Source organism: Canis aureus, chromosome 16 (assembly GCF_053574225.1).
Source record: "Canis aureus isolate CA01 chromosome 16, VMU_Caureus_v.1.0, whole genome shotgun sequence".
Classification (NCBI taxonomy): Eukaryota; Metazoa; Chordata; class Mammalia; order Carnivora; family Canidae; genus Canis; species Canis aureus.
In genome coordinates this window covers 4,349,810-4,362,627 of record NC_135626.1, presented here as the reverse complement: position 1 = coordinate 4,362,627, position 12,818 = coordinate 4,349,810, and the positions used below count along the sequence as shown (strand labels likewise).

At 52.0% G+C, this 12,818-nt stretch overlaps 1 protein-coding gene across 10 annotated transcripts in view; it reads right to left on the bottom strand.

Annotated features, from left to right (window-relative positions):
* MVB12B (multivesicular body subunit 12B) overlaps window positions 1–12,818 on the bottom strand; it is a 223,919-nt gene that overhangs the window by 18,355 nt on the left and 192,746 nt on the right. For 8 of the 10 annotated variants that reach the window (XM_077850699.1, XM_077850697.1, XM_077850701.1 and 5 more), the window contains 4 exons: window positions 6,231–6,286; window positions 3,693–3,752; window positions 3,144–3,351; window positions 1,185–2,238 (listed from right to left, as the gene is read on the bottom strand). In XM_077850699.1, the coding sequence (XP_077706825.1) occupies window positions 2,030–2,238; window positions 3,144–3,351; window positions 3,693–3,752; window positions 6,231–6,286 (533 nt within the window). In that variant the 3' untranslated portion in view covers window positions 1,185–2,029. Of the gene's footprint in view, window positions 1–1,184; window positions 2,239–3,143; window positions 3,352–3,692; window positions 3,753–6,230; window positions 6,287–12,818 lie in introns of those variants that run through there. The other 2 variants (XM_077850703.1, XM_077850704.1) reach the window with 1 other exon arrangement.

The window sequence follows — 12,818 nt, the reverse complement described above, 5'->3', positions numbered from 1 at the left end:
TGCTCCACGAGGGGTTGGGGCCATCAGGCCTGTGGAGCAGGGAGCCAGGGCACCTGCCTGGAGTTGAACTTATGCGGCAGATTTGGTGTGCTACTTCAGGCGCCCAGGCTCAAGGTGTGTCCTCTACCTACCCTGCTGCCTCCATCGTCCACATGGTCCGTAAACATCCCTGTGAGCACCCAGTATGTGCCCATCAACGTGGCAGGTGGCTCTGGTCCACACTGCCAGCGGCCTCGTCCTGTCTTCCTACTGGCAGGGCCCAGGGTCATGCTTTTTCTGAAGCTTGCCTGATTTTGGGGGGCCTGGAGGTGTACTGCCCACCCACACCTAGGGTGATACTTTGTTTCTCTCCATCTTTACTTGGGCAATTCTTGGGTGTGGCAGGCTGAGGTGCACTGTGGGGCCCTGCTGTGGGGTGGCCCCTTCTTAAACTGGCATATTCCCTTTGACCCCTAACCACCAAACTCAAGGCTGGCAGGGGCACGGGGTTCGTTCATGGAGTACACTGGGTGATGGGGCACAGGCTTAAATTCAGAATCATCCCCCAGGCAGAGCATGGTCAGTAAAGTTGGCAGGAAAGCAAAACTACCCAGTTCTGGGCAGACAGAGCAACGTGCTGGCAGGCATCAGCAGCATGCACTTCAACTTCCTCCATGGATGGGACCACCTGAGCCCAGGTCTCTGCCGTAAACCAGGGCAGTATCACTTCTCCACACAGGGTGCATGCAGGGTGTGTGGGGGGAGGGAAGCACCTGCCTAGCACAACGCAGCCTCCGTGGACGCTGGCCTCTCCCTGCTGCTCAGGAATCTCAGAGACCCAGGAGGTGTTCAGGATGGGCAGAGAGATGCGGTTCTGGTCTTATGTCTGCCCCTGAACCCAGAGGCAGTCTTCTGCCTTTTTGTGGGGAAGGGGTTTGGTTTAATAGTGTAAAATATGACAAAATAATACACAGTGAGCAAAGGAAAGGCCTTCGCCTAGATCCCCTTCACCACCACCCATCTCCCCCCGCCCCGCCCCCAGGGCAACCAGACTTGCTGGAGATGGAAAGGAGCAAAATCATCCTGACCCAAGGGACATCCAGCTACTCAGGCCCAACCCTTGGAGCTGAGAGCTGGGGCCTGGGGGATGGTGGGTCCGGCTTCTCCTTGGCCTCCGGCTCATGAGCAATGTAGAGATCAGCAGCGAAAAGGAGGAACTTCATGTTTATTTATGGAGAAAATTCTCTGCCATTGTTGCCGAAGCAGCAGTCCGTTCACCAGAGCGTGATATCAACATACTAATCACCATGAAATGCACGCCGATGGCCGGGGCCAGCAACTTCTAAATCCTCAGATTAAATGAGGAACCGCGGCATCCTCGACTGTGGTGGTATCTGGGATGGTTTTACAGCCTAGTTAACGTTTCTAACCTTCTCTGTTCCCTGACTTTTTAACTCCACTTTAATTTCCTTCAACAGAGAACAAGACCTGTGTTTTTAGCCATCATTGAAACAAGAAGTAAAGTGAGGCATGGTCATCAGGGATGTCACTGCTTGGCCTCCAGTGGCCGAGTGGCCAGCCAGGCTGACCTAGGTCAGATGTGCGCTCACTTGCCCCCCCTTCCTGCAGGACAGTAATAATGGTGATCACGACCGAGGCGGTGGCCACGGCTGGCAGTCCCTGAGCAGCAGCACGGCAGACCCTGTCCCGGGCCCTCTACACGACCATCTCAGTCAAACTTCATAAGTGCCGTGCGGGCAGTATTTTCATTACTCTCCTGATTTACAGAAGGGAAAACAGAGGTTCAGAGCAGTTAAGTGGTTCTGCTGAGACCCAAGCATGGGTGGCCAAGTCCAGAATCCATCTGTACCCTGCCAGGCTCTCTCAGAGTGCCGGACATCAAGACAACACATTCTAAAGAATTGCACATTTGAATGGCATTTCAGATCTCAGCATGAGAATGTCAGTTTCTAGTGGCTTCTGCAGCCAGCGCTGAGCCTGACACAGGCCTCACCTACTTTGCCCCATCCCAGGAACTCAAAGGCCCAGCCTATGTCAGGTGGACCAGCCTTCCCAGCACGGTTGTCTCCATCAGCCCCTTGGAGGGATACGGAACCACGGGCTTCCAGGCATAAGGGGCAGGGTTTGGAGTGTGACCACAGGTCTCAATCTTGTCTTGGGCAAGACCTTTCGCCTCTAGAGTCTCAATTTCTGCCCCATGAGATGGGGAGGAATGGTACCCACTCGGCCAGCGGGAACCTGTGGAAATGTAGGGAGAGCCCCCAGCTGAAGGTGAGCACATAGCAGGTGCTAAAATAAAACATGGACAGATGGCAGATAAGAGAAAGCACAACATCCAGACAGCTGTCTGCTTGGTCCAGCACACGCTACCTCACAATCATCAACCCGCGATGCTGGGCACCTGTGGTTACATATATTCACATACTGTTCCTGAAAACCTAGGAGATACATTCTCCTATTATCCTAGCTTTAAACACAGAGAGGACGATTTGCCCCTAGTCAGCATGGAGCTGAGTTGGACATCAGTCCATATGACCCTGTCCATCCGAAAGGGGCCATAGGCTGTGCCCCTGGCTTTACCCCTGCAGCCGCAATACGCCACTCTCAAAGGCCTTCTACACATACGCCACCCCACCTAGGACCCCACGTGAAGGTTGTCTGTAGAACCATCTATGGCTGCCTTGCTTTGGAGAAGGGCTGACACAGAGCTCCATGGGCATAAGGATCTCTAATGTAGGAGCCGGCCACTCTTTCCCCCACATCCCCCACCCCTGAAACCTACAGATGACAATCAGGTTGGTTTTTATGATTTGCTGAAATCAAAGACAAAGGGGGACTTTTTTGTCTTGTTTTTTGCTATGACAGGTTTAGAAATTTGTTGTACTACATTGATTCAATTTTCCTTGATTTCAGCCATCTTTCAATAATGCAACCTGCTTCTGCTGGCTGGGTATAAAGGAGAAAACCCAGAGGAACTGAGAATATTGAAATGGTTCTACCATTTCCATCTTTGAGACAAATGTTCCTCTCAGAGGAGAGCCAGTTGCAAGCATGTGACTGCTTAACAGCCGTCTATACATGAAAGACAGCACACAGATGCTAATGCTGTCTTATGAAACAGGCAAGACATGGATGGGTCTGACCTCCAGTTTTGTCCCAATCTCTCAGCTCTTGTTCCTCAGAGTTGTCACATGTACTCCAGTCTTGGGTTTCTTTCTGTTTTATTAGGAAAACATCCCAGCTATGTTGAACCAGGCTGCCAAATGGGGTCTGGCTTATCGGGTACAACGGAACGAATCCTGATCCTGGCTCTAAATTGTGAAGAGGTTCCTCGGACGCGTCCCCAAACTCCTACTGGTGGCAAATAATAAAGCAGAGAAGGGAGGGAAAGGAGATTTCATGCCCAGCCCCCAATTGCCACCTTTTAAAAACAGGGGCATGTTAAAACCTGGTTTTCAGATAACACAAGGAGGTGTTGGTCATAAGTATCTTGAAGCAATAGACACATTAAAAGTGAGTTTCTTTTTCTCAGGCATAAATTTGAGTGACATGGAAGTGTTTTCCTCAGAGGGGCACCCCACAGCTAGGTCCTCCCCATTCCTGGGACAGAGCCCTACAGGGGGGACCGGAGACCCCATGGTGAGCAAGCAGGCCCAGGCCCCGCCTGCCCCAACTCTGGGCAGCTTGCTTACCTCTTTTTCAATTTCTGCCAGAGATTTGATGGTGATTCCCAAGAGATCAAAGGGCTGCATCTGCAAATACGGATCAAGTCATTCTTTTAAAGGGCTGGAAAATGCTATTTCACATTTGCTTTTATGCAAAACAATTGTGACACCTCAAACCACCCTATGTGATCTAGCATTTTCTCTGCCCTCTTTCAACGGAAACCCACCAGTGCAAGTCTGTAGTGATTACAAGCAACATGAGCATACATTCCAGAGAAGCTGGCTGATAGCAGGGCTGGTCCCTTCTGTTGGGGACGCCTGCTGAGTCATCTGTCAGTGGCAGCACCCAGGAGGGTCACAGCCCTCCTGAGAGACAGTGACAGTCACTACTGATAACTTCTGTCTTTCCTTTCTCCCTGCCTTGCTCTTTCTGCAGCTGCAGGGACAGAAGAGCACAAGACTTCGCCACAAGCCATCCTGACTGCTGCATCTGTATGGTAGAATGGGTCTAAGGAATTCTAGGAGGGAATTCTAGGTCTTTGAAAATGCAAGGTGAACGAAAAAACTGCCCATCAATTATCATTTGAGAACTCAATGGTGGTGAAAAATGGTATCACTGCATTTTAATGGGTGTTTCTATGATTTCATGACGATGGGAGCCTTCTCTGCAAATGCTGGCTTTTCCACAGACAGCAGGAGAAATGAAATACCCGTGGTAAAAAGTCAGCTGGAGGCCAAGAGAGGCCTGGGCTGGATGCACAGTGAGACGTTAAGAGGGCAGTGGGCACCCTGTCCTTCCGGCCCTTGCTCTGAGCCCTCTCTGGGCACCTCAGCATTCTATATTCCTGAGAGAGGCCAGCAACTGGCAGCTGTGGATAAACAGGTGAAACTGGGTCCTGGAAAACCCGCAGGTGCTCGTGGTTCTGAACCGCAGCCCAGAGGTCGGGGCAGAGCTACAGCCCGAGCTGAGCTAGCAGGGGTTTCCTGCGAGGTGTGGTAGAAAGGCCAGCTCCCCAGTCCATGGGCCTGGATTCAAAAGAGGGCAGCTGTGAGTTAAATCACCTCATCATTTCCTCTCTTGCTCAGAGCAGTGTGGCTGGGCTCTCTCTCCTGGCCTGGCTGCCGGGAAGGTCGAACGGGAGAAGCGTGTGGAGGTACCCAGCACCAGACTTGGCCTGAGCTGCCCGCCTCCAGCACTTGCTGAGTCGGCACTGGTGGGCAGCAAGCAGCACATTTGCGAGGGCGATCTTGGGACAGGGCCACCAAATTAGGCACTCAGCTCCCAGGGCTGCTCTGCCAGTAGCCACAAAACAGTTTGGCTCTCCTGCTGCCAGCCCGAGTGGCGAGAATGGGGCTGCTTGCCCGTGATCCAGCAGAGGTCCAGCTGTTGCATCATTAGGCTCTAACTGCCCCACTAAACTTTCCCGATTGGAGCTGGTGCGCAGGACAGAACAGCCTCTGGGGGGGTGGGGAGCGGAGGGAGCAGGGCGGGAAAGGCGCCAGCGTCACCATGGCAACACGGCCAAGTGGCATCGGCTGAAGTTACTCATGCTCCGCGTGTCACGTCACGAGCATTTTTCAAGATTAAGCTGCTTACCAGAAGGGTTCAGAGGAGGCCTATTATATTTCATGGAAATGGAAACTACAGAGCAGGTCAAATCGCAAGCCGGGTGGTTTTAAGCCAGATCCAAGAAATACACTAAAAGATTCTTTAGCTGGTGCCCAAACTGGGGCCCTCACGGGGTATTAGCTACTCAAAACAAACTTCTGCAAAAAGGATAAAAAACACTCAGAAACAAGTCTTTTGAGCCAGCATGGACCAGGCCTCAATCGCTGGGGAGGTGGGGGCAGGTGCCATCTGAGAGAGGGTCCCTGGAGTGCCAGGTGGGGTCTGCAGCACCAGCCCACAGCCCCCAAGACTGTGATGGTGGGCACCCCTCATGGTCTGGTTCTAGCCTTTAGGCCCAGCCAGCTCATCAAGTCCCCGTGTCATCACAGGTAGCTCAGGGGCCCTGGCTGGCTGGCGCGTGTCCTGGGGTCCCTGTGGGCCTGAGGTGACTGGGCAACCACCGCTGTGGGCATGCTCACTAGCAGGCCAGCCCTGCCTTTCAGAGGCCTCCCTCCAGAGCAAAGAGTGCGGTTATCACAGAATCCAGCAAATACAATGAAAAAAAAAAAATGAAGCAGCCTTCTTTCTGCGAGATGTTGTCATGGTTAAAAACAACAACAAAAATTCATAAGTTGAACTTGGAAGCCAAGAACATTCACAACCAGTGAAGTTCAGCCCAATTTACTGTCACATTGGAAACAAAACAGCTCTGGGATGGCCGAATCTGAGTCTGCTAGTGTGTCTCTCTCCCTCCCCGTCCCTATCCCTGCTCTTCTGTTGCTCCTTGAGCACCTACTGTGTGCAGCGTTAGCTGGAAGGGACCAGAGAAGAAGCCCTGTCACAGGGACAACACGAGGGCAGGGGTGTGAGGGCCGCCAGGAGAGCCCGGTGTGCTGAGCAGAGGGAGCGCAGGCTGGTGGTGGCAGAAAGAGAGGGCCATCATGCATAACACTTACACTTTCTGGAACGCAAGAAAACTTCTCTGAAATCATAAAAGGTACACCATCCATTGCTGTAAAAGAACAGGAGAGAAAACGGCATTGAGACACCAGTGATGTTCAGTGACTGGGGACGGTGACAGTAACAAGTTGACATGAGCAGAGGCACCACCCTTGCACCCAGGACATGCACCTGCTGGTGGAGGCCAATGCCTAGCATGTCCCCTGAGCACCACACAGAAGTGCACACAGAGCCATGGGGGCAGAGAAGCGTCTAGAGCCTCCCCCTGGAGTCTGGCCTCTGACCTGTAAGGGGTGGGAGCTATTGGGGCTGGCAGCAGGACAGATGTGCATGCAGGTGGGGAGGTGGGACGGGACAGAGCTGTGCTCTGGGAGGTGGGCAGGGAGCACGGTCATAGATATTCTCTTGGCTGGGAATGACACTGTATCCCAGGCTGCTGGTCCCACAGGAAAGGTCTAGGTTGGAAAAGAGAGTGACTTTGGAGTCAGAAAAACTAGGTTTGAATCCTGGCTGGGTGTTGGTGAGTTTAAGTTACGTTTAAAAGGAGGATGGTAGGGCAGCCCTGGTGGCTCAGCGGTTTAGCGCCGCCTTCAGCCCAGGGCCTGATCCTGGAGACCCAGGATCGAGTCCCACGTCGGGCTCCCTGCATGGAGCTTGCTTCTCCTTCTGCCTGTGTCTCTGCCTCTCTCTCTCTCACTCTCTCATGCATAAATAAATAAAATCTTTAAAAAAAAAAAAAAAAAAAAAAAAAAAGGAGGATGGTAGGGGGGCCCCTGGGTGGCTCAGGTCATGATCCCCGGGTCCTGGGATGGAACAAAAAGAGGAGGATGACAGGGCTGGTAAGAAGGGGTGTGCGTGAGCCAGAAGTGGGTGGGGCAGCAGCATGGCCACCACGGTTCACTCTCCGTCTCCTAGTCCCAGGTTTTGCAGCTAACTCAAGGCGCCAGTCTGCTCATTTTAACAGGACACTGGAGGAAGATGGGAATGGGTCCCTGGAGAACGAAAACACCAGGGCGGAGGGTGCAGTTCCATTCCCACAGCCCTGAGGGAGGTAGTCTTCTGGCCCATCCTGGGTCCTGCCTTAGGAGGACCGGGGGAAGGCCTGGTGATTCGGTTCCCTGGGAGGTGATGTTCTCTGCTTCCCCCAACATCTAAGATGGGAGCTTCTCTGGTATACAAATGGCAGACAGTTTCTTTCAGTCCTAAGAAAGAAGCATCGCAGAAACAGAAAGGAAAGCAGGAGAAAAATAAGACAAAGAGAAGGTGTCTGGGACAAATCCACTCTGATCAGCAAGATGAGCCAAATGGCTCATTTTAAGAACTGTTCATAATGTATTTCAGGGAAGGGAAAATGAAGCCGCCTCTGGTAAGTCTGAAGTAAAGGAAATAGCACAGCCGGCCCCAGCTGCTGCCCTGGAAGTCTCCTTTCTTTGGAAGGCTGCTGCCCAAGGCCTGGCCCTGGGCTCGGACAGAGACACCCTTGGCCAGGGCCTTCTCCCATCTTCAGGCCCCCAGGGCCAGGAAGTGTGACACCTTCCCAGAAAGGACAGAGTAGGGGAGGACATGGTGATCTTTTACAGTACGTCACACGTTCAGACATATGAGTGACACTGGGGCATGTGTACCTGTGTCCTCATGGATGGCTGGGAAAACCCATCCGTGAACAGACGGCCCTTTAAAGACCACAAGCTTTCTAGATAGGGACAGGATGGGGTCCTACCCGAGATCCAAGAAGAGGCCATGCTCCCTTCCCAGCGATTGCCACCATCTGCCCAACTCAGGGTGTGAGTCAAGGCCTATAGCCACGGTACTCTGAGGTCTGACCCCTGACCCCATGACCCTTCCTGTGCCATGGAGACGTGCGGGCATGTACCACTCAGCACCTGCCATCATTTCACAGATCAGGGCCTGCTGCGGGCACACAGGTAGTAAGCCAGAACTCCAAATCCCTTGGCCCTTCTATTGGGTATAAATGGAATTTCTGAGAACAAATCTGCCTCTTCCAGACCAGGACCTTATGAGGTTTCGATGAGCATTATCACGTCCTCCTGAAGTCTCCAGGTGTCCCTTCTACCAGCTCCTTCTGATCAGAACTACAGGCCAGGAGGTGGGTGTGTACTGGAATAGTCCAGTCAGAACTGCCACAACTGTCTCCCCAAACCCGCTCTTCCCTGGGCCTTCTCACTCACGGGTCAGGCGCCACCCTGCTCCTGGCCATCCCGAGTCAAGAGCTGGAAGCCATGCCTACTTTGCCTCTCCTTTAAATCCCCCAAGTCCACCGCTGTCACCTGCCAGGGCCATGTCACTCTTTACTCTCCGTACATACATCTGCACACACACACACCTTTCCCACGTCTCTCTGCCTGCTAGACAGATGGCAGGGGCCCCAGCAGAGCTCCCTTTGCACACCCCTGTATTGTGCTTAGGAAGCACCTGACCAAATGTTTGGTGAGTAGCTTTCAGCTGGTGTATCTTCAGCATGCACCCCCAACCTGAGCACCCCTGATCACTCATTCACTAGGCTTTCTGCGTTAAAGACGATAGGTCAAGAACTCCCCCTCGCTGCTGACAGTGCTTCCATCTGAATGTCAGTGGATGTTCGGAGAACTTGTATTCTGAAGGGGAAGTAGAGTGACCTTCCACAGCCTAACCACCCCCTGGAAATGAGAGGCGTGGGGAGCAGTGAGAGCAGGAGTGAGGCAGAGGTGGCTCCTGTTCAGTCCAAGGCCGGCAGCTACACCAGAACCCCACACAGAGGGATTCCCAAGATAGGGGTCCTCCCTGGCATGTAAGGGCTTGCAACCGCTTCACTGAATGCCCTTTCCCCTCCTACCCCTGATGCTGACACCTGGCTGCTCTCACCTCCAGTTCCTTCCTCCACCACCTCATTCCTCAGGTGAAGTCCTCACTCCCAGACCTGGAGAATGGTGGAGGTGTGTTGGGGGCCAAGGACCAATCTCCCATATGAACAAGGTATTTGGCAAAGGCATGCCTTCTGGCCCTTGGGTAGGGTCAAAGGCAATTTCTTCACAGAGCAACTTCTTGAGGAGGCTGAAGATAGAAGACCAGAAGCGACATCCTCACCGGCCCACACCAAAGGCAGCCCTTTGGGAGGGAACAAAGTACCCTCAAGACTGTGAGGAGAGGCAGCAGTGGCCTCAGGGTGGCCTTTGGGGCTATGCTGGCCTGGCTCAGCTGATGGGGCTCAGCAGCAGAGGCAATGGGGGGAAGACCACTCAGATCCAGTCTGACCCTCAAAGGATGCTGCCTGGTAAAGGGAGGGAGATGGGAACTTTGGGATAAATTTCTGCTTTCTCTTAGGGTTCATGATGGAAAGATGAACACAGTCTGATCCTTTTCATGTTCTCTTAGAAAAGAGACACAGGAGGCTGTGTGAAGATGACAGTGACTGCTGTCACAAAAGAGGGGAGGCCCCTGGCCCACAAATGGTGGTGTCCATTCGGACCTACGTGAAGTGGGAGGAGTGCCACGGTACGTGACTGCGCTACAATCCCAGGGTGAGATGAGGGAGCTGCCATCTTGGTCTGCTCTGGGCTTGAGTATCAGTTCAGTGCAGGGACCAGTTCTCGAGGGTCCTCCCATGTGGCCTACAGGGAGTCCCAGGATGGTGGAGGATCTAAAGTCCCCAGGAGATGGGAGGAAGCTATCAGGCCTGATGCTCCAGGAAGGGGTCATCCTGTCCATTTTTGTTCACCATCACCCCCTGCCTGGCACACTAGAACCCAGCACCGTACCAGCACATGGAGAAGTGCAGTCAGGTGGGGGCCCTGGTCCAAATAAGACTCGAAGGTAAGCGTAATCACATGTCTGCCCATATTCTCATAGCTGCCACAGGGTGAGGGCTAGATGCACGGTTCCTTTCTCTGGGGAAGACGAAAGGGAGGATGAGCAGAGCTGGCCAAGCAGGGTCCCAGCAGAGGCCATGTGTTGGGGTGCTAGGGAGGGATCTGGTGTGTTGGGTGGAAAGTGATCTGTGGGACTGCTGAATCCCCTTCTAATTTCAAAACATCCTTTTCTACTCTCTTTATCTGGGAAGCCATTCTATATTTTAAAATATCTAGAGATTTGCCAAACATAATTCTTAAAATCAATGGCACACATTTTTCATGTGTTCTGCAGGAGTGTTCATAAATCATCTCCATCCTGGCTTCTCATGGGGGGAGCCACGTTTACTTCCTTCCTCTCTCTCTCCCCTGGTTGAAGCCAGTATTTTGTCTTCACTATTCTTTAGCGCTCCAAGATTGTGACACTCGCTCTAGCCTTCAGTATATTGCTGATTCTACTCAGAGGGATGTGTGCGGGGGAGCCAGAGGAAGAGCCATGAGTGAGGGGTCCTTGCTATCACAGAGTGATTTTCATCTCCCTACCTACCCTCCCCCTGGGGTTCACATGGGGGATCCCAGATGGACACCGCCAGACTAGTCCATGGTCATAACCCAGAAGCAGGGACAGTGCCTGTCCTTTCCTCACTGGCACCAAAGGTGGCATTCCTGGGGCACGCATCAGTCCGCTCTCCAAGTCCTTCAGCTCCCAGTGTGACATGACAAAGGCCACCCCCAAATCTGGGAGGTAACAGAGCTGTTCCCGAGGCCCAGTTCTACAAAAGAGAGAGGACAGAAAACCCACATTTGCTGGCTGCGTGCTAGATAATGGACATGTGTCAAGTCACTTAAGCCTCAACGTGATCACTTGCAGGTTATACTCAAGGAAGCCGAGGCTTAGAGCAGTCCGGTAGCTTGATGGAGCCAGGAGTCCAGATAGTGGGGGAGGGGGCGCTGCAGTAGGTGTGGTGGGAGGGCCTGGGAGGCCTGGCAGCTCAACAGCCTGGGCCTTACCTCCCACCAGCGGGCATGGGCATGTGGCCCGGCAGGCTGCCCCACCACCCTGAGCCTCAGCTACCCCGTCTGTGAAATGGAGAGAAGATGGAGCTCCCAGGAGGCTGGTGTGAGGGTGACAGCAATTGCTGACAAGAGAGAGGAAGCCCCTGGCCCACAAATGGTGGTGTCCTTTCGGACCTAAAGCCATGTCCAGGCACGCTTCCTTTTAGTACTAGGACACTTTTTCCTCTTTTTTTAAAATTTTCTTTTTGGTGGCAGTTTTAACAAAACGCTGATCCACGGCACAGAGCAGCGTACAGCAGATGAGAGCAAGGATGTGCTGTGGGCTCCGTAGTGCAATTAGCATTCTCCTAAACAAACGAGCTTCAACAGAGCTGTAATTAAGCAGGCCTGTAATTAAGTATATGCCCTTTATCATAACGATCATGCTTAAAAATGGCATGATGCATGGAGCTCTGTTATTAATGCTGTAATCCCAAACTGAAGTGCGAGTACATAGAAATCAGTGTGTCAGGCCTGTCACCAGAGTGTTTGTAAAATACATTAAAGAAAAAACCCAGGAAACAATGAGCTCATTCAACTGTTCTTTTTACAATCAGGCACTACAAGTCAAGAGGATTGTGAATGCTTACAGAATCTGCAAGGTTTAAACAAATAAAGCTCTAATCTGCTACTGTATTAATACCACCCCTGATTTTAAAGAAAGAGAAGAGGGGGGTGGATTTCTTTTTTTTCCCCAACTGACCCGAATACCTGACTTTGCTGTTCTTGGGGAAGTAGTTCAATTTGCATGCTGTATTTGTTTGGACATAAAATTGGACTCCTGCTGGCAGAGACAGCCCTGCCACAAATCTGTAGGAATTCTGCTGGCAATGGGATAGGGTTATAGTTCCTGCATCTTTCCTTCGTGTGGGAACTATCATTTTACTTGCCAAGGCGGTCCCCTCAGAGCCCAGCCTTATTTTTCAGACTTCTCCGGGCTCTGCTCAAACCCACCACTGACTAATCCCCACGGGCTCCAGACCCAGGGCCACCCCACTGCCTCCGGATACCCACAGTTGCTCCAAGCTGCCAACCCCTTCCCTCATGGACATCTCAATGAGGAAGCACTCCAATCAACACATGTATTAATTTCCACATGCTTGATAAAGAGTCTTAAAATCATGTGGCAAAAACATGTGATACTAAAACAAAAAGTCTCCATTACCAGCATCTCAACTGTCATCTGCTTATAGCTGTCATGTGGTGTTAAGTGAACTGGAGTCATGGCACCTCGAAAGTACTCACAGAGATAGATGGTGGTGAATGATGTGGCTTTATTGGCAGGTAGTCACTTTCAGAATAAAGTTAAATGCAGCTGGAATGGAGGGAAGCCTTTAACCCTGGCTACCTGCTTGTAAATAATCAGCAACCTGAACCTCTCTTCTCTCCTGTCCCGTGGCTTCAAAAGGCCTTTACAATTTGTGACGGGAAAGATGCCAACAACCTTAAGATCTCAAGGCCTCAAGACCTCAAGGCCATTGCTCAAAACTCATTTGCAAACCAAAACACCAAGCCTGATTTGCTTTCTCAGTGATTGCACTTTGGGGATATTCCTTGGAAGATATTTGTAGATATCTCCAAGACTGTCTGCTCGGTGACATTCCAATTGAGTCCACACCAGGCCAACAACTTTCTTCTGGATCCCCAAAGTAATTTGTTCTGCCAGTTATTCAAAGGCCAGAA